General features: G+C 39.1%; 2 protein-coding genes across 4 annotated transcripts; one reads left to right on the forward strand and one right to left on the reverse strand.

Moving 5' to 3' along the window:
* Positions 1-1571: 1571 nt before the first annotated feature.
* Positions 1572-14231, forward strand: slc25a18 (solute carrier family 25 member 18). Of its 3 annotated transcripts, none has more exons than XM_084932779.1 (10): positions 1572-1802; positions 2802-3154; positions 3380-3502; positions 4263-4318; positions 4535-4625; positions 10094-10209; positions 10945-11134; positions 11568-11740; positions 12119-12194; positions 12308-14231. In XM_084932779.1, the coding sequence occupies exons 2-10, from the start codon at positions 3135-3137 to the stop codon at positions 12447-12449; spliced, it is 987 nt and encodes a 328-aa protein (XP_084788905.1). In that variant the 5' UTR covers positions 1572-1802; positions 2802-3134; the 3' UTR covers positions 12450-14231. The 3 variants fall into 3 exon arrangements, with proteins under 3 accessions (XP_084788905.1, XP_084788904.1, XP_084788906.1); XM_084932778.1 differs by having other exon boundaries at positions 1572-1756; XM_084932780.1 differs by having other exon boundaries at positions 1573-1756; positions 3448-3502.
* Positions 14232-14254: 23 nt separating this feature from the next.
* Positions 14255-19620, reverse strand: atp6v1e1a (ATPase H+ transporting V1 subunit E1a). The gene is made up of 9 exons (XM_084932781.1): positions 19385-19620; positions 18891-18956; positions 18703-18812; positions 18172-18238; positions 17744-17833; positions 17576-17644; positions 17372-17466; positions 16013-16100; positions 14255-14701 (listed from the first exon to the last, which is right to left on the reverse strand). The coding sequence occupies exons 1-9, from the start codon at positions 19415-19417 to the stop codon at positions 14639-14641; spliced, it is 681 nt and encodes a 226-aa protein (XP_084788907.1). The 5' UTR covers positions 19418-19620; the 3' UTR covers positions 14255-14638.
* Positions 19621-19672: the final 52 nt, after the last annotated feature.

A 19672-nucleotide genomic window follows, 5' to 3' on the forward strand; every position in this document is an offset into this window, starting at 1 on the left:
TTCACGGGTGAACTATGGGTGTTAAGACATACAATATCTAATAGTCATATATAAAGGATCACGTACTGTTGCACATATTGTTTTGATTTGCTCCCCCTTACTTTGCAACAGCATTTTAGTGCTGCATATACTTGATGACACCACTAATAACAAACAAATATATAATACAAGCATCTATTTTCTCTGATGATCAGCACATACTTTATGTGGTTTTCAATACCACATAAAGTAGTGTTTGCGTGTGATTTTGCTAGTCTTATTCTAGTAAAACATATTTATTTCATTACTGAAGGATAAGAAATAGACCAACTTATTCCAAAAGAGTATGTGATGCCAAAAACATCAGAACTAGTCTGTTTGTTTGTTATGCACTTCATTATATCGTTACCATGGTCCCATATTTTACTGTTTTATTCAATACTAGCAGTATTTCAGCATGCCAAGGTATAATTAGAGGATAGAAAAAGCATTTCTTAACCACATATTATTGTTTTTTTGTTAACAAAAAGTAATTGCTCACATATCAACAGAGTTAAAGACAGTCATTGGGTCTGCTTTCTGTTCCTCACACCCACCTCCATACCTCTCTGGGCAGAGCCTTCAGTGTGGCACCCCCCTCTGTAACTCTAATCCCATCTGAATCTCTCCCACCTGAGCTTTGCAACATCCCATCATAAGAAACTTCTCAAATCTCACCTGTTCAAGAAGGCCTTCAACCTCTAGTCTTTTTGTTTATTTATGTTCTTTGTAAAGCATCATTGAGTTTCTTGAAATGCACAATAAAAATCAAAGTTATCATTATTATTGTTGTTTTTGCTGTTATCATAAATTGTATTTATTCATTTCTATTTTCTACAATAAGGTCTAGATTTCTAAAAACTGAAACCTCTCGTAATGATGTAATTTCTCTATTCTAACTGAAACTAAGTCTTTCCATACAAAAGTAAACACTACATATCTAGGCAATAATCAGTTTTCTATTTCCACCACATTTGTGCTCTTTTTTCTAAACTGAAGGCATAACCACAAGTTTTTTAAGAGTGAAAGCCGAGTTTGAAAATATGCGCTGATGAGTGAACGTCATTGATAGTAACTGGTTTTCCATTAAGAACGATCAATATTTGAATCAATTCTCATGAAAAAATGGCGTAAGGGCAATGAGCAGTAGCTGCCATGATCACATGCTCCTTTTTTCTTTTTTAAAATCCTGTAATTGCTTTTTTCCCCTGATTTTTCAGTTATGGCACAAACTGTGTGCATTATGCCATTGGATACAGCTATTAGTAGTAATTGTAAGTCTGTGAACATTTATTGCATTCAGTGCTCCTGGACGTATTATGTAATAGCAGGACTAATGAATAGGGAGCTCATTACTGGTGAGCAGCCTTTTTTGTTTCAGTTCACGTTCTGTGTCGTGTTTATTTATACAGTACGTAGAAGCAATACACACTGAGGTATAATTGTGAGTATTAGTCTCTGCAGTGTCTGTTGTGCGTCCTCTAACAGCAGCTCCACAGGCTTGAGTTTATGTCTAGTTGTGTTAGTGCAGAGCTGCGTTGCTGGGCTGTGTCAAGCAGAGAGTCACCATAAGAGGGAGGGATTTAGGCAGCAGGACAATACTCGTGTTTGTGCAACGGCCCCTGAGTGGCGGCTGGCTCTCTCAGATCGCTCTCGCTTGACTACCATTCCTGGATGCATTGTTGAAGTGAAAGGAAAGCGGACAGCCTGATCCTGCTTGTGGGATGCTGCACCAGAGGTAGGACCAGCTTTTCTTACTGCTGCGTCTCTGTGATGGAAGAAAAGTGAGTTTCTTGGAAGCTGTCTCGTGGGGCTTGTGCTTCTGAACTATGTGAGCCGGGTGCTCTAGTGCACTTTCTGGGGGAAGTTGGAGGTTGGCTGGGGTTGAGGCACCCTTCTCTGTGTTTTGGCAGGGTCACTACTGTTCGTGAATGGATCTAAAAGAAAGTTTCACAGAAAGAGGCTCAGTGAAAGGCATGTGTAGAATGTAGCTATGCGCCGGCAACGGAAAAAGACAGTGTTCAGAGACAGAAAGAAACACTTTGGGATGAAATTGCTGAGGTGACATCAAAAGATACAAAATGTTGTATCTCAAGGTTTTTTAAATCTTCGATAACAAGACAATGAAGGATATAGTTGAGGTTTACAGTGGTAAAAATAGAGATGGAGTGGAGGCGGAGAGATTACGAGAGAGATTAATTAGGGAGACGAGGAATTGGGGTATGCAGGGAGTGGAAAAGATAGAAAAAGGACGCCTAAAACTGAGAACACTGTAAAGGAAGACAAGAACTGGGTCCCCGGGTAAGGTTTCAGCAGTATTTGTACTATCTGTAATATACACCACTGAAGCTAGACTACAAACCACTGAACTAAAAGAAAGGGGGGGGGGGCCTCTCAGATATTTTTCCAAACCACTCAAATCTCCTCTTCAGCCTTTTGTAGCTGGTGAACTGCAAAAGTAATACAGAGAATACTCCCATTTTCAGCTCTGCCCTCCTGGCCGGAAACAAATACTCTTTATCCCTTTTAGCTGGCAGATTAGAGAGACTCAAGATGTTCTGTCTTAGTGTGGTAGTCCCAGAATATGATACGATTCAACTTTATGACTGACTGGATTTTATGCAGCCTGACATTCAATGTGAGGTGTGTCAATCCCTCATTGTAACCATGCCCTCCTATTAGGATAAAACACCAAAGAAAAAGTCTCATCAGGAGGGCTTTGATATCTGTAAGGAAGATATTGGTCTTACTCTACATGAATCTGCATTTGTCTGTCCACACAGTGGAAGAACGGCCGGGTTTTTGTGTGAAGTACAACACAGCATAACAACTGGCCAGAAGACACAGATTAAACTCTGGTGGGTCTGACCACAACAGGAAAGGAGGGCGTCCATCCCTGACATACCAGGGAGAGGAAGAAGAAAACGGTCCATTTCTACCACTTCAAAGGACACTGCGGGGTGCATTTGTGGCGTGAAAGGACAGGTGAGGGTTGAACTACATCGACAACTCTGGGCTGTGGACCGAAGTGTGGAAAAGCAGGGGGGAGAGGAAGACGACGAAGAGGTGGGATAAGAAGAGTAGCGGGTTAGGCGTGGAGCCCAAACACAAGCAGGATGGGAGAGAAGAAAGTTAGGTAAGTAATGAATCCTGTTTGTTTGGTCTAATAAAGAGGTTTTCTCCAAATGGAAGCAACAGCTGTGGTAATATTTATCTTTTATGCTCTCTTTGTGTGTGGACTGGTTGGGAATCCCCTCCCCTCCCTCTGTGTGTCTACTTTGTGACTCTGATTTGTCGTTCGCACGGCTTGTTTTCGTGGCTGTGTGTAAATTGTTCTGTGTCTATGTTGATCCCTTCACAGTCTCCCTGCTAAGCTGATTAATGGGGGCGTGGCAGGCCTGGTTGGTGTGACATGTGTATTTCCTATAGATCTGGCCAAGACCCGCCTACAGAACCAGCAGGGTATCCAAGTCTACAAAGGAATGTGAGTGGGGTTTCCTCAGCCGGGGTTAATATGCTAATCTGATTGATCTGTCAGATATAAAGCTTTTTTGTTTTATTTATTATTTTAGTTATTGGTACTAATTAAGAAAAAAACATACGAGCTGCTTACAGACAATTGTATTTTGTGGAAATCAGAATCAAAGTTAAATATTTTCCTCCTGATGTAATTCGAACTGCACGCAACCATGTCTGACATATTTCTCCACAGAATCTCAACGGGTGGAGCAGTAGAGTAAAATGTGCTCTCTCCATATTTGCGTCTATGTTTTGATGAGTTTGTACAGAGCTCATTGGGGTCATGGTCATGCATACTGATGAACTCTAAACATCTATTTAGTAGATCAAGAGATCAAGATGAAAAGGGAGTTTGGTGTCCTTAAAAAACACATTGACCCTAAACAGTTAGCTGCACACATCTGGTGGGCATCAATACTGCTGGCTGGTGGGGCGTGCCTTTCCTGTGTTTAGTGGCTTGTGATTTTCCAGAGTGAGTCAGACATGTAAAAATAGCTTGAAATATTCCTTTAAAGGGACAGTTACAAAGTTGGCATTTGGAAATAAAACAGAGAATCTGAATATAATCACTTTCTGTAGCCGTATTTGTTGTAAAGCCAGAGTAGAGGGCTGGGTTATAGGACAAAGGCAACATGTATGACTGTAGAGTCCATTTGAAAGATCTGGATACTGCTATGGCTATTTAATTAAGAGTGATTTTCACTTCTTCTTTGTTGTCTTTAAAGGCTTGACTGTTTGACCAAGACGGTGCGCTCAGAAGGCTATTTTGGATGCTACAGAGGTATTCTTTGCATTTCTAAGTACTGTGATAAACAACACTGTAACTGTAAAAGAAATCTCACCACCTACGCCATTGTTTCTCCTGCATGCTCTAAATCGTTTTATCATTATAGCGATTACCTACTACCCCAGGTGGAAAGCCATAAACTGTTTTTTAGTTTTGTTCTATTTTTGTACCTTAAGCATTGCTGTTAATAGTCAGTTTGTTTACCTCCAGGTGCAGCGGTAAACCTCACTCTAGTTACACCTGAAAAAGCCATCAAACTGGCTGCCAATGATGTCTTCAGACAGAAGCTCTCTAAGGATGGGTAATGTAGCTTTTGTTGCTCACTGAAGTTATGTGATGTAAAGCTAAAGCATAAGTACGGCTTTCAGTGTCTTATACTATTGTATATTGACCATTTAATTTGTGCACCATGTAATCAAGTAGGATTTTCTTCAACATGAAATAGTCTGTTGCCTCTGTTACATTCTACATGGATACGTTCTAGCATGGATACATTCTAGCATTGATACATTCTAGCATTGATACATGGATACGTTCTAGCATGGATACATTCTAGCATTGATACATTCTAGCATTGATACATGGATACGTTCTAGCATGGATACATTCTAGCATGGATACATTCTAGCATTGATACATTCTAGGATTGATACATTCTAGCATTGATACATGGATACGTTCTAGCATGGATACATTCTAGCATGGATACGTTCTAGCATGGATACATTCTAGCATTGATACATTCTAGCATTGATACATGGATACGTTCTAGCATGGATACATTCTAGCATGGATACGTTCTAGCATGGATACATTCTAGCATTGATACATTCTAGCATTGATACATGGATACGTTCTAGCATGGATACATTCTAGCATTGATACATTCTAGCATTGATACATGGATACGTTCTAGCATGGATACATTCTAGCATGGATACGTTCTAGCATGGATACATTCTAGCATTGATACATTCTAGCATTGATACATGGATACGTTCTAGCATGGATACATTCTAGCATGGATACATTCTAGCATTGATACATTCTAGGATTGATACATGGATACATTCTAGAACTGATACATGGATACGTTCTAGCATGGATACATTCTAGGATTGATACATGGATACATTCTAGCATTGATTCATAGATACATTCTAGCATTGATAAATAGATACGTTCTAGCATGGATACATTCTAGCATTGATACATGGATACGTTCTAGCATGGATACATTCTAGCATTGATACATGGATACGTTCTAGCATGGATACATTCTAGCATTGATACATAGATACGTTCTAGCATGGATACATTCTAGCATTGATACATGGATACGTTCTAGCATGGATACATTCTAGCATTGATACATAGATACATTCTAGCATGGGTACATTCTAGCATAGATACATGGATACATTCTAGCATGGATACATTCTAGCATTGATACATTCTAGCATTAATACATAGATACATTCTAGCATGGATACATGGATACATTCTAGCATTGATACATAGATACGTTCTAGCATGGATACATTCTAGCATTGATACATGGATACATTCTAGCATGGGTACATTCTAGCATAGATACATGGATACATTCTAACATGGATACATTCTAGCATTGATACATGGATACATTCTAGCATGGATACATTCTAGCATTGATACATAGATACCTTCTAGCATGGATACATGGATACATTCTAGCATTGATACATGGATACATTCTAGCATGGATACATTCTAGCATTGATACATGGATACATTCTAGCATAGATACATTCTAGCATAGATACATTCTAGCATTGGTACATTCTAGCATGGGTACATTCTAGCATGGGTACATTCTAGCATGGAAACATGGATACATTCTAGCATTGATACATAGATACATTCTAGCATGGATACATTCTAGCATGGGTACATTCTAGCATGGGTACATTCTAGCATGGAAACATGGATACATTCTAGCATTGATACATAGATGCATTCTAGCATGGATACATTCTAGCATGGGTACATTCTAGCATGGGTACATTCTAGCATGGAAACATGGATACATTCTAGCATTGATACATAGATACATTCTAGCATGGATACATTCTAGCATGGATACATTCTAGCATGGAAACATGGATACATTCTAGCATTGATACATGGATACGTTCTAGCATTGATACATAGATACGTTTTAGCATGGATATATTCTAGCATGGACACATTCTAGCATGGGTACATTCTAGCATAAATACATTCTAGCATGGGTACATTCTAGCATGGGTACATTCTAGCATGGAAACATGGATACATTCTAGCATGGATACATTCTAGCATGGGTACATTCTAGCATGGAAACATGGATACATTCTAGCATTGATACATGGATACATTCTAGCATGGATACATTCTAGCATAGGTACATTCTAGCATGGGTACATTCTAGCATGGGTACATTCTAGCATGGAAACATGGATACATTCTAGCATTGATACATGGATACGTTCTAGCATTGATACATAGATACGTTTTAGCATGGATACATTCTAGCATGGATACATTCTAGCATGGGTACATTCTAGCATAGGTACATTCTAGCATAGATACATTCTAGCATGGGTACATTCTAGCATGGGTACATTCTAGCATGGAAACATGGATACATTCTAGCATTGATACATAGATACATTCTAGCATTGATACATGGATACATTCTAGCATGGATACATTCTAGCATTGATACATGGATACATTCTAGCATGGATACGTTCTAGCATTGATACATCGATACGTTTTAGCATGGATACATTCTAGCATGGATACATAGATACATTCTAGCATTGATACATAGATACGTTCTAGCATGGATACATTCTAGCATGGATACATGGATACGTTCTAGCACGGATACATTCTAGCATTGATACATAGATACATTCTAGCATTGATACATGGATACGTTCTAGCATGGATACATGAATACATTCTAGCATTGATACATGGATACATTCTAGCATGGATACATTCTAGCATTGATACATAGATACATTCTAGCATTGATACATAGATACGTTCTAGCATGGATACATTCTAGCATTGATACATAGATACATTCTAGCATGGATACATTCTAGCATGGGTACATTCTAGCATGGATACATGGATACGTTCTAGCACGGATACATTCTAGCATTGATACATGGATACATTCTAGCATTGATACATGGATACGTTCTAGCATGGATACATTCTAGCATGGATACATGAATACATTCTAGCATTGATACATGGATACATTCTAGCATTGATACATGGATACATTCTAGCATTGATACATGGATACGTTCTAGCATTGATACATGGATACGTTCTAGCATGGATACATTCTAGCATTGATACATGGATACATTCTAGCATGGATACATTCTAGCATTGATACATAGATACATTCTAGCATTGATACATAGATACGTTCTAGCATGGATACATTCTAGCATTGATACATAGATACATTCTAGCATGGATACATTCTAGCATGGGTACATTCTAGCATGGATACATGGATACGTTCTAGCACGGATACATTCTAGCATTGATACATGGATACATTCTAGCATTGATACATGGATACGTTCTAGCATGGATACATTCTAGCATGGATACATGAATACATTCTAGCATTGATACATGGATACATTCTAGCATTGATACATGGATACATTCTAGCATTGATACATGGATACATTCTAGCATTGATACATGGATACATTCTAGCATTGATACATGGATACGTTCTAGCATTGATACATGGATACGTTCTAGCATGGATACATTCTAGCATTGATGCATGGATACGTTCTAGCATGGATACATTCTAGCATGGATACATGGATACATTCTAGCATAGATACATTCTAGCATGAGTACATTCTAGCATAGATACATGGATACATTCTAGCATGGATACATTCTAGCATTGATACATTCTAGCATTAATACATAGATACATTCTAGCATGGATACATGGATACATTCTAGCATTGATACATAGATACGTTCTAGCATGGATACATTCTAGCATAGATACATGGATACATTCTAGCATGGGTACATTCTAGCATAGATACATGGATACGTTCTAGCATGGATACATTCTAGCATTGATACATGGATATATTCTAGCATGGATACATTCTAGCATTGATACATAGATACATTCTAGCATGGATACATGGATACGTTCTAGCATTGAGACATAGATACATTCTAGCATGGATACATTCTAGCATTGATACATGGATACATTCTAGCATGGATACATTCTAGCATTGATACATGGATACATTCTAGCATGGATACGTTCTAGCATTGATACATAGATACGTTTTAGCATGGATACATTCTAGCATTGATACATTCTAGCATGGATACATTCTAGCATAGATACATTCTAGCATGGGTACATTCTAGCATGGGTACATTCTAGCATTGGTACATTCTAGCATGGAAACATGGATACATTCTAGCATTGATACATAGATACATTCTAGCATGGATACATTCTAGCATGGGTACATTCTAGCATGGAAACATGGATACATTCTAGAATTGATACATAGATACATTCTAGCATGGATACATGGATACATTCTAGCATGGATATATTCTAGCATGGATACATTCTAGCATGGGTACATTCTAGCATAGATACATTCTAGCATGGGTACATTCTAGCATGGGTACATTCTAGCATGGAAACATGGATACATTCTAGCATTGATACATGGATAGATTCTAGCATGGATACATTCTAGCATTGATACATAGATACGTTTTAGCATGGATACATTCTAGCATGGATACATTCTAGCATTGATACATGGATAGATTCTAGCATGGATACATTCTAGCATTGATACATGGATACATTCTAGCATGGATACATTCTAGCATTGATACATAGATACGTTTTAGCATGGATACATTCTAGCATGGATACATTCTAGCATAGATACATTCTAGCATGGATACATTCTAACATTGATACATGGATACATTCTAGCATGGATACATTCTAGCATAGATACATTCTAACATTGATACATGGATACATGGATACATTCTAGCATTGATACATGGATACATTCTAGCATGGATACATTCTAGCATAGATACATTCTAGCATGGATACATTCTAGCATTGATACATATATATATATATATATATATATATATATACATATACATATATATATATATATATATATGTATCAGAATCAGAATCAGAGAGGGTTTTATTGCCAAATGTTGAGCAGATTCACAACATTAGGAAATTGCTGCGGTACTTAGTGCAAAACATTCTGTCAGACAACGCTTAAATAAACATAAAAATCAGAATTAAAAGTGGTAAGTAGATAGCAGACACACACATATATATATATGTGTGTGTGTGTCTGTGTGTGTGTGTGTGTGTGTTTGTGTGTGTGTGTGTGCGTGTGTGTGTGTGCGTGTGTATATATATTCTAGCATGGATACATATATATATATATATATATGTTCTAGTATGGATACATAATATCCACAGTCTTTGGCAACATCTGGCCAAACTCAGGCTTGTATATAAAGGGCAACTACAAAAACAACCAACAATGCGCATCAAAATGCTAAATCCATTAAAGTAGGGCCCTTACGCTATTACACCACAGAGGCTCACTGGACATACGGCTGCATATTTCTGTTACCGACACTATTCTCTGTCTGCAGGAAGTTGCCGCTATGGGGGGAGGTACTGGCAGGGTGTGGGGCTGGAACCTGCCAGGTGGTGGTAACCACACCCATGGAGATGCTAAAGATCCAGTTACAAGATGCAGGAAGGCTTGGTGAGGTCTTTACTGGATTTAATATTAAACTAGCGGGAAACATTTCTCAGAGATTATTGTATATGACCAAATACATTTGGACTATACATTGGAACAAAGTCTATATGGAGAGCATCACGCAGTTGTTGCAGATTTATTAGCTGCACATACATGATGCAACACCCCCCATTCCACTAAATCCTAAAGTGGCTCTATTGGAATGAGAGCTGATGACTTATGGAACACATGTAGTGTTGTACTGCTTGAAGAAGCCATCAGAAGATATGTATATTGTTATCAAAAAGGGATGTACATGTTCAGCAGAAATACTCAGGTAGGGTGCAGCACTTAAAATATGCTCAATTGTTGCTAAGGCAACATTTTTCCAATCTTCTGCTCTCCAATTCTGGTGAGTCTATGTGTAGTGCAGCCTAAGATTCAGGTGTTCTTGGTTGTACCTAGCAGATTTAAGTTACTGTTGCTTGAAACATCCCATAATGCACTGAGCTGCTGTTATGTGACTGGCTCATTAGAAATTGACATAATAAAGTGTCTGGTAAGTGTAAGAGGATGTGATGAGGATACAGTAAAGCATGTCATGTCATTTCAGATATTGTTTGTTGATGGATGAATTGTGCATTCAATGACAAACCCAAAGATGTGCTTATTAACAAAAATCATTTACAGCATCACTGTTGCAGCATTACAGTAGCCTCCATGTGTTTTCTTACCTGGGGAAATCTGTTTATCCATTAGCTGCACAAAGGCCAATGGCAGCTCCAGCAGAGACTGCTGCTCCTGGGCCAGCCCCATCGCTGGTGGCCCCCTCTTCACAAGCCCAATCAACCCCACCACCACGACCCTCAGCCACAGGCATCACCATGGAGTTGCTGAAGACTCGTGGCCTAGCTGGTCTCTACAGAGGGGTAGGAGCCACCTTAATGAGGTAACGCACACCCATAAATAAGTAAATGAAGTAGTCACTGTGACCATTTTAACAACATTCTGTTCACATTAAATATCAATTCAAAAAAGTCATTCCCCAACTTTTCAATTACTTTGAATAAGGCAAACACTTCTATTGCATTTTTTCATATATATCCATTACACTATGCTTCATGTTGAAGGCTGCCATACAGAAATGTTTAAAGGACACAGTCTCTTCCTTTTAAACTCTGTCAGTGTTCAAATGAGCTGCTTTTAGTTTTTAGATTTTGCATAACTCGTACTGCGGTTGTTGTCTGTGACATCTCTGCTAATCAACACTAATCAATAGATTCCTGCAGCTATGTCTGTCTGCTATGCTGCAGTTTAACAGGTTCATGTGTCTCCCGCGACCCAGTCATATTTTTTCCCCCACTTATCCTCTTATCTTTCAGGGATGTCCCCTTCTCTATGATCTACTTCCCCCTGTTTGCCAACCTTAATGCCCTGGGCCGGGAAAGTGCAAGTGGGCAGGCTGATGTGCAGGCCCGGGCACCGTTCTGGCAGTCCTTTGTGGCAGGCTGCTCTGCTGGCTCAGTGGCAGCTGTGGCAGTTACACCGCTGGATGGTGAGTGGGAGTCAGATACGAGTATATACCTTCTTCATGTTGCAATACTTCACTCCAATATAATATTTATCTTATTAGACAAGACTATTTTACTTACATTATAATTATTTATGTTAATGCAAGTGTGCAACAGATTCACATAATAAAGTTTATAAGAAATCAAATACAACCTTGTTAATTTTAACACATTCAGAGTTTGGCTGCCTCATTTGTTCTGGTATCAGCACCGGCTTATAAATGCCAAATTTTAGCCAATTATCTATGATGTAAACTCAGCATCAGATCTGTATGTCTATCACTCTATCTATAAAATGTCTTGTTAGTTTAATTAGTTAAATACTTCTACTAAACTTAAGTTTCTTCCAAACACCCAAACAGTAATAAAGACCCGTCTGCAGACCTTGCAGAAAGGTGCCGGGGAGGATACATACAGAGGAATTCTTGACTGCACAACGTAAGCTTATAATGCCACATCTGCTTCCACAATAGAGTTTTTATAAGCGTAACCAGCCCAGTAACACTGCCTTTCTTGTATTTCTTGCCTTTTCCTCTCTGATCCCTTCGCAGGCGCATCATGAGGCGAGAGGGTCCATCAGCATTCCTGAAGGGTGCGACCTGTCGTGCTTTAGTCATTGCTCCTCTTTTTGGCATTGCCCAGGGTGTCTACTTTCTTGGGGTAGGGGAGACAGTACTAGGGTTGTTGGGATAGCAATGCTAAGTACCAGTGGCAGCAGTCGTGTTGTTTCTGTGCAGATAATATGCTGCTTTTGTTACTCAGTGAGCAGAGAAAACAGAGACAGAGGAGAAATACAGCCACAATCCACTAACCAAAGCAAGAGCAATGGTCAGAATATGCATGAAAGAAGCTTCATTTACTAATATGTGGACTACCGGGTTCACACTAATGTTTCTCTAGGTTTTCACTTGCCGTAAGCAGGATTCTGTAGGTTAAGCAAGGTCCTTTGTATGTGTATGATTAATGTGAGGATTGTGTCCCAAGCTGGCCTGGTTATCCCAGGGTAGTTCCTGCCAATATGCCTGGGCTTAGTCCTTTCACCTGAGAGAGATCTGTTCTTTTCTGGGACAATTGGTGCATGTTGTTTGAGCCTGCTAACTCAAATGCCAGCCAATCCAACAGTTTCTTTGGCCTGTGCATCAACTTTTTAAGAATGTCTCCTTTCAAGCTTCATCTAAAAACCCTTTACAGACATGGAATATACAACATCGCTGGCCTCACTCTTTTTTAAAAGAGAGTGCATTACCATATGGTTTTATAGTCATGTTTCTCATGGGTTCACATACTCACAGAGATGGCAGAGAAATCCTGTAGTACATCCCAGTACGTACAAATGGATGAAGGGGAAATGAGTACATAATTTATGTATTATCTTAAAGGAAGTCTAATTACACTTTTGAATATTCTCACCATTTGTTTTGACATAAAGCGGGGCCCCTTGCACACACACTTGGCGACAGAGATTTTTCATTGATTGGAGAAAATTTAAACAAAATAAATCAATTAAAAAAACTGTTTTAAAGGGCATTGTCCAGTGAACTAAGGAACTCACAAACTCTTAATGTGACAGCATGTATTTGCAGTTGTGCTTTATTGAAATTAATATAAAATGCAATAAATCCCACAACTTTTCAGGAATAACCCACTAGGATGCTTAATCAGGCATCATGTGGTCAGACTGATGAAAAGCAGTACCTGTCTTAACAGGGTCTTAATGATATATGATGTCGGCGTCTAAACTGCCAATCACTCAGACATCAATGTTTTTCTCTTAAAACAGGGCTCCATATCCTTCTTCCTACTGTTAAGTATCCCTTGTACTCGAGTAATCTTGGACTCTTTCACTGGACTTAAAGGTGCTGCCTGCCAGTGTCTCTGAGGTCATTACTTAATCTGATGGTAATGCTTTAATCGCCGCATTAGCATACAATATACACTAACAGACTGCTCACTTCCTGCTCGAGAGCAACCGCAAAACCACGATCCCACAGACTTAACGTCCTCTTCTCCGCAGCTTGCAACGGTTTAAATAAAACCTTGCTGTCGCCTTGGATTCCTTTTACCGCTTAGTTACAGTTATACATAAGACGCTTCAGTGTACGCACAATAACTAAAGAAAATGTAATTAAGGCCTTATGACTGCTGGTAGTTTCGAAAGCATAAAAACTTTAAGTCTTAAATAAGTGGAACTGGTTGTGTTGAAATATTGTTTTGGTACTCGAGTCCAATTTTATCAAAAGACAGCTGTAATCGTTAGACCCATGGAGGGAGTATGGCAACTTGTCTGGCCAACAGTTTGCCATTACTGAATCCCACTGGATGCCACTAAAAGGTTTTTTTTTTTACATTTTTAATGCAAGACACATTTTGATGTGGATACTCTATATAGGTTCCTACATTTTCCTCATTGTAGAGTGAACATAGCCTGAGTAAAGTGTATGTTTACAAGCTGTAAATAAAGATATCTCATACATGTTCATTTCTCATGTCACTTTAATTGATACCTTGGTATATTATTACCTTGAGAACAATGCTAAGCAACTCTGTGCACGCACACGCGCACACACACACACACACACACACACACACGCCTGTATCTTTGGTTTAAATATGCAGCTTGCTCAGTTTACTCAAACTGAAACGACTGAAGACAAACATCTGTAATGTCATTAGAACATTGAGTCCTTTTAAGAGAAGATGAATAGAGGACATTTCAAAGTAAGAGCACTTGCTGAATTGTTATTTAGTCCATTAGTATTTAGAACTATATAAACACTCCCTTTGGATCTCAGTAACGGCAGATGGTTGGAGACTCTTGGGTTTTATGGTGATGCTCTGTCATCACCATAAACGTTCCACCTGTGCCCTCTTCATGTCCACAGTTAATCCAAGAACTTGCGATTGGGGTTGGCACCAAACAGATTCATTCTGACTTCAGGCATCATCTGTCAAGAAGATAGTAAGGATATAAATCACAACCATTTTTTTTTTGGCCACAGCATTCAAACATTGTTACAATTGTTACAGTTCAGTATTTGATATTCCTTTCCAGCTGTAAGAACACAAAGTTTCTTTCCATTTTATTTACTCATTGTCATTTGATTTTTTTGCCACTGTCTAAAAATGTTAAATCTCGTTTCTGGCATATATACTCATTTTGAATTCAATCAATTTTTTCTATTTCAATCCCTGATATGTTGCCCTTCTACCAAAAAGGCTTTAAATGACCAGCAAATAAATGCACTCTGTCGTTGTTTGCATTTTAAACAGCATCCCAAATTTCTAAGTAACTATGTAATTTCTTAAAAACATCCAAAGACATCATTGCACATTCATTCATTGCACTCTTTGTTTACATTTTACACAGGATGCCAGATTTCTAAGTATCCATGTAATTTCCTAAAAACATCCAATGACAGAGTGGAATAATATGCACTCTGTCATTGTTTACATTTTACACAGCATCCCAAATTTCTAGGTAACTATGTCATTTCTGTGGCTCCTGTTCTGATCAAGGCCAACAAGTGCGAGTGCACGTCCCATTTATCTTTAAGCTTTTTCCACCTGGATGTGTAAGATCATTTGTACTGAATCTCTGTGAAAAGACAAAGGACTGCTCTAGACCACCCACGTCTCATTCCACAGCCCACTTTGATCTTAAGTGGGTCAGACCAGTGAAATTCTCCTTTCTGTGATTTTAAAGAAGTTTAACTACATATATTGAGATATCTTAGGGACTAAATAAAGGTTAGGGGAGGTCAGCTTTTAAAACTCCAAAGCCATGGGCTGATTCCGGCTCCCCGGGTCTTACATTTGATGCTTCTGGTCTAGACCATTTGGGCCTTTAGAGAATCTTAAAATTATTTTTCTAATACCTATACATTAATAATACAGTTGTTGCAGAAAATACTCAAAAGACCTTACTCCTGAACAAAGCTGAATAATTTACGAACATAAATCAGCAGTGACTGTAATTACTACACATTTGATTTCACAGCTTTACTCAGTTTTTGCGTTATTGACACGATGGCAACATTGAATACTCAAAGCAAGTTTAAATATAGTAAATCCGTTGTTAGCATGACAGTCTAGTCTTAATGATTAAATTGATTTTTCTCTGTCAGCTCTCCACCCTTCAGTGAATTAGATCCACTGGAAAGCAAGTTGGGCTCTGCTGCCCTCCACAGGCAAACAGCAGCTACTGCAGTGAGCAGCAGAAGATTTGGATGTGAGGTATATCATCGAAGTTACTTTACCTGTTGTGCAATGAGTTCTAGCCTGCTCTCCAAAGTGTTGGAAACCTTGATCTTCCCATTCTCATTATACATCTCGATTCCTCCACAGCTGTTAAGATAAAATGAAATGTCTAGTTTAAGTCTTGATGCATGCTCAATCATCCAGGTAAGTAAATCCCAAAAGGTTGATTCTGTTCTGTTCATCACAGCCTATTGTTCATTCAGTGGTGCGAGTTTCAGTCATTGTGCAAATGTACTGTTTATAAGGTTGGAAACCTGCAGTCAGCTGAGACTGAAGAAGTCACCTGGATGAGCGACGAAACGTTTCTCCCACTGAAAACATCCAGATGAACAGAATCAACCTTTTGGGATGTCTAGTGTAAGGTTCAAAGTTCAAACCAAGCATCAGAATGTGGTATGGTTGTGGTGCCAGGCATGCTGGACTGAGCATTTCACAAATGTCTGATCTACTGATCAGAAGTTGAGCAGTATGTGCATCTTTCCACATAACCATCTGTAGGGTTTATAGATCCAATGAGCAGCAGTTCTCTGGGTGATAGTATGTTGCTGATGCCAGAGGTAGGACGAGAACTGATTTGAGATGATAGGAAGGCAACAGTAACCCAAATAACCACTAGTTAACAAAAAGAGCACCTCCAAACACACAACATGTCAAACCTTGAAGCAGATGGTCTACAGCAGCAGAAGAGCACACCAGGGCCCCTCCTGTCAGCTAAGAACAGTAAACTGAGGCTATAATTTGAGTGGGCTCACAAAATTAGATAACAGAGGTTTGTGAAATGTTGCCTGGTTTGATAGGGTCACAGTGTGGTAAAAACAACATGAAAGCATGGCCACGCATCAGTGCTTCAGGCTGCTGCTGGTGCAACGGTGTGGAGGACATTTTCTATAAATGAGCCACAGTATATGCCTGAGTATCTTTGCTGAGCATGTCCATGCCTTTATGACCACAGTAACCGCTGCTCGCAGCAGGACAATGTGCGATGCCACAAAGCTCATATCCTCTAAGAATGTGTCCACGGTACTCAAATGGCTCCGACAGTCACTAGATTATAATCCACTGAAATACAGTTAAATGGGAAGTTTGCATCATATGATCTGCAACAACTATGTGACGACATCATGTCAACGTGGACCAAAAAGTCTGAGGAATGTTCCAACACCTTGTGGAGACTACTCCACAAAGACAAAGTTGTTCCAACCCCCAAGGTCAAACTAAAGCTGAGCAGTGACTACAGTGTGTTTGTCATATTTAATTAAAAATACAAAAATTCCTGCATCTAAATCTTGACAATACAAAATAGATAATCTGTAACAATCACATGACCTCCTTCTTTCTGAAGAACTGAATCATCTTACATCTGAGCTGGAAGAAAACGTTCCTTGTCGATTTTGACTGTTATATTACTCTTCACCGCCTCTTTGTAGATCGGGATGTTCTTATTGACTGCAGCCTGTTTGGTAATAAAGAGAGAAAACAACTCTATGTTTTATTGTGCATTCGACAAAAGAGGCAGATGGCCTGTTCCTTCTTTTCTAAATAACTAGTCAGAACAGCTTCACCTGAACAAGTTCAACATCCTGCGGTCGGCAGCGAATGGTAACCTTAGGCTCCAGCAGTCGGTAGAATCCCTGAAACATTAAAAAAAAAAGCTCACTTTTTAAATATAGAAAACTGAATAATATATTAACAGTTGGTTTGCAATCATAGATCACAATGGTAGATTATACCTGAAGCACTAGGCCCTCCAACAGACTGGAGTACTTAGCAGGGTCCTTAGCAATCTCTGCAAGTCTCCGACGGGCCTCGTTTAACAGATCCTGCGACAAAAACAGACAACTGGATACATTAGAAATTGATATATGACTCATGAATTATGGTACGCAAAATCATATTTATCTTGCATCTGAGCACAGTTTTTACAAATATTTAACTGGAACGTGTCTTTTTCACTTTACAGTCTTTTTCACTGTACTGGAGTAGTGAAGGTCAAATAGAGGACACAACATTTACACATTATTTCCATGTGTAAATACGAGCACAACAATTTAGTGCAAGAATGAAAGCTAATCATGGAAACAAATTCATCATTAAAGTTATGATGAATTTGAATAGAGGAGGTTTCCAGTGGACACAGAAATGAGCATTCATCGCTCACCGTGATCATGTCGTCTCGGGCCTTCAGCACCTTCAGCCTGGCTTGGTTCATCATGTTGGATCTCTGGCTGTGGAGGGTGTTGATTATACCGATTAATTCCTTTTATCAGAGATATTCTTCAAGCAAAATTCCTGCCTGAACCAAATATGATTTTATTTTGAACTTTTTAGAGTTGTCATTTTCTCTTCTTCAGAGTTGTTGGCCCAGAATTGATTAAATCTGTTTATGCTGCTTCCTCATTGGTTAGTTCAATGGATGCCTAACAAGCTATCAGAAGATCAGTCACTGCCTCAGAAAGACAGCATTTACTCATGAGATGTGAGATTGCAGAGTGTCAGATCTGTAAGTGTTTGAAGTGTGGGATAAACAGTGACAAAAAGCATCCTACAGAAACAGTCAAACCAATGGGACAGCGGAGCTAAAAAGAAGAACGTAAGGGGTGCTGTGGTGTACCATTTCCAAAGGCTAACTAAATTTTCTTTTGATGAATGCATTCCTATTTGTGCAGTTTGAGTGACCACTCTTTCTCACATCTTCTTATGCTGCTCAATTTGCTTTTCCTTCTTCTCATAGTACTCCATGATTTTCAGCCGCTGAGTCTGCACCAGACGACCTTTCTCAATGTTGAACTCTTCCTCCGCCTGTGTAAGAGAAGATTCGTTAAATCAGTGATCACTATGACAAAACACAAGACTGACAGGCAGAAGAGCTTCCGTTACCTTTGCATCAATTTCCTCAACTTTCTCATTGGCCTCTTGCTCAATGAAGGCCATCATGTGCTTAATCTGCCATAAGAAACACAAAAAGCAGCTGGTTCAAGTTTAGATCTCTGACAATGTGCATCCTTTATGTGTCTGTCTGTTTTTTTCTGAATGATACAAAAACAGTTTTACTAAAACTGATAGTTTAGGATTAGAAAGTGACCAAATTTCATTATTTACTGCAATGAGACCAACCTGACTTGCATTAATGGCAATGTTAGCATTTAGGCATTAACTTTAACTTTGCACCCGTCATAATGTAAACTGCCACCGACAACCAGAACTAAATGAATTGCGGCGTTGCCTTAAATGTTAAACATAGTGCGAAATAATGATTAACAGCGGGACAGTGCTGCAGTCCACGTTTCGGCCCGTTAACTGAGATTATGTATGTTTACCGTAAATTACAACACTCGTCAGTGGGACTGACTTAACTTGTCCATAAAGTTTACCTGTTTCTGTACGTCAGCGTCGGTGAGCGCCATGGCTTTTCTCAGTTATGTTTATTGTCTCTTTGGAGTCTGTCAAACTAACTGTCTCCGTCACTTTTACCGTCCACTGAAGCACAAACAGTTTGGGGTGAAAACGCGGTTTGGCTTTCGTGGTCGAGCTGACCACTGGAGGTAAAATAGAACTTCCGGTCTGCACTTTCAAAATAACATTTCGCGTTCCAGTTAAATATTTGTAACGAGGGCGGGGTGCTAAGGTTGGATGCTCTCCCCTCGAAATTCTTATAGCTA

This window comes from Perissodus microlepis, chromosome 7 (assembly GCF_051167445.1).
Source record: "Perissodus microlepis isolate ML-2025 ecotype Zambia chromosome 7, ASM5116744v1, whole genome shotgun sequence".
Classification (NCBI taxonomy): Eukaryota; Metazoa; Chordata; class Actinopteri; order Cichliformes; family Cichlidae; genus Perissodus; species Perissodus microlepis.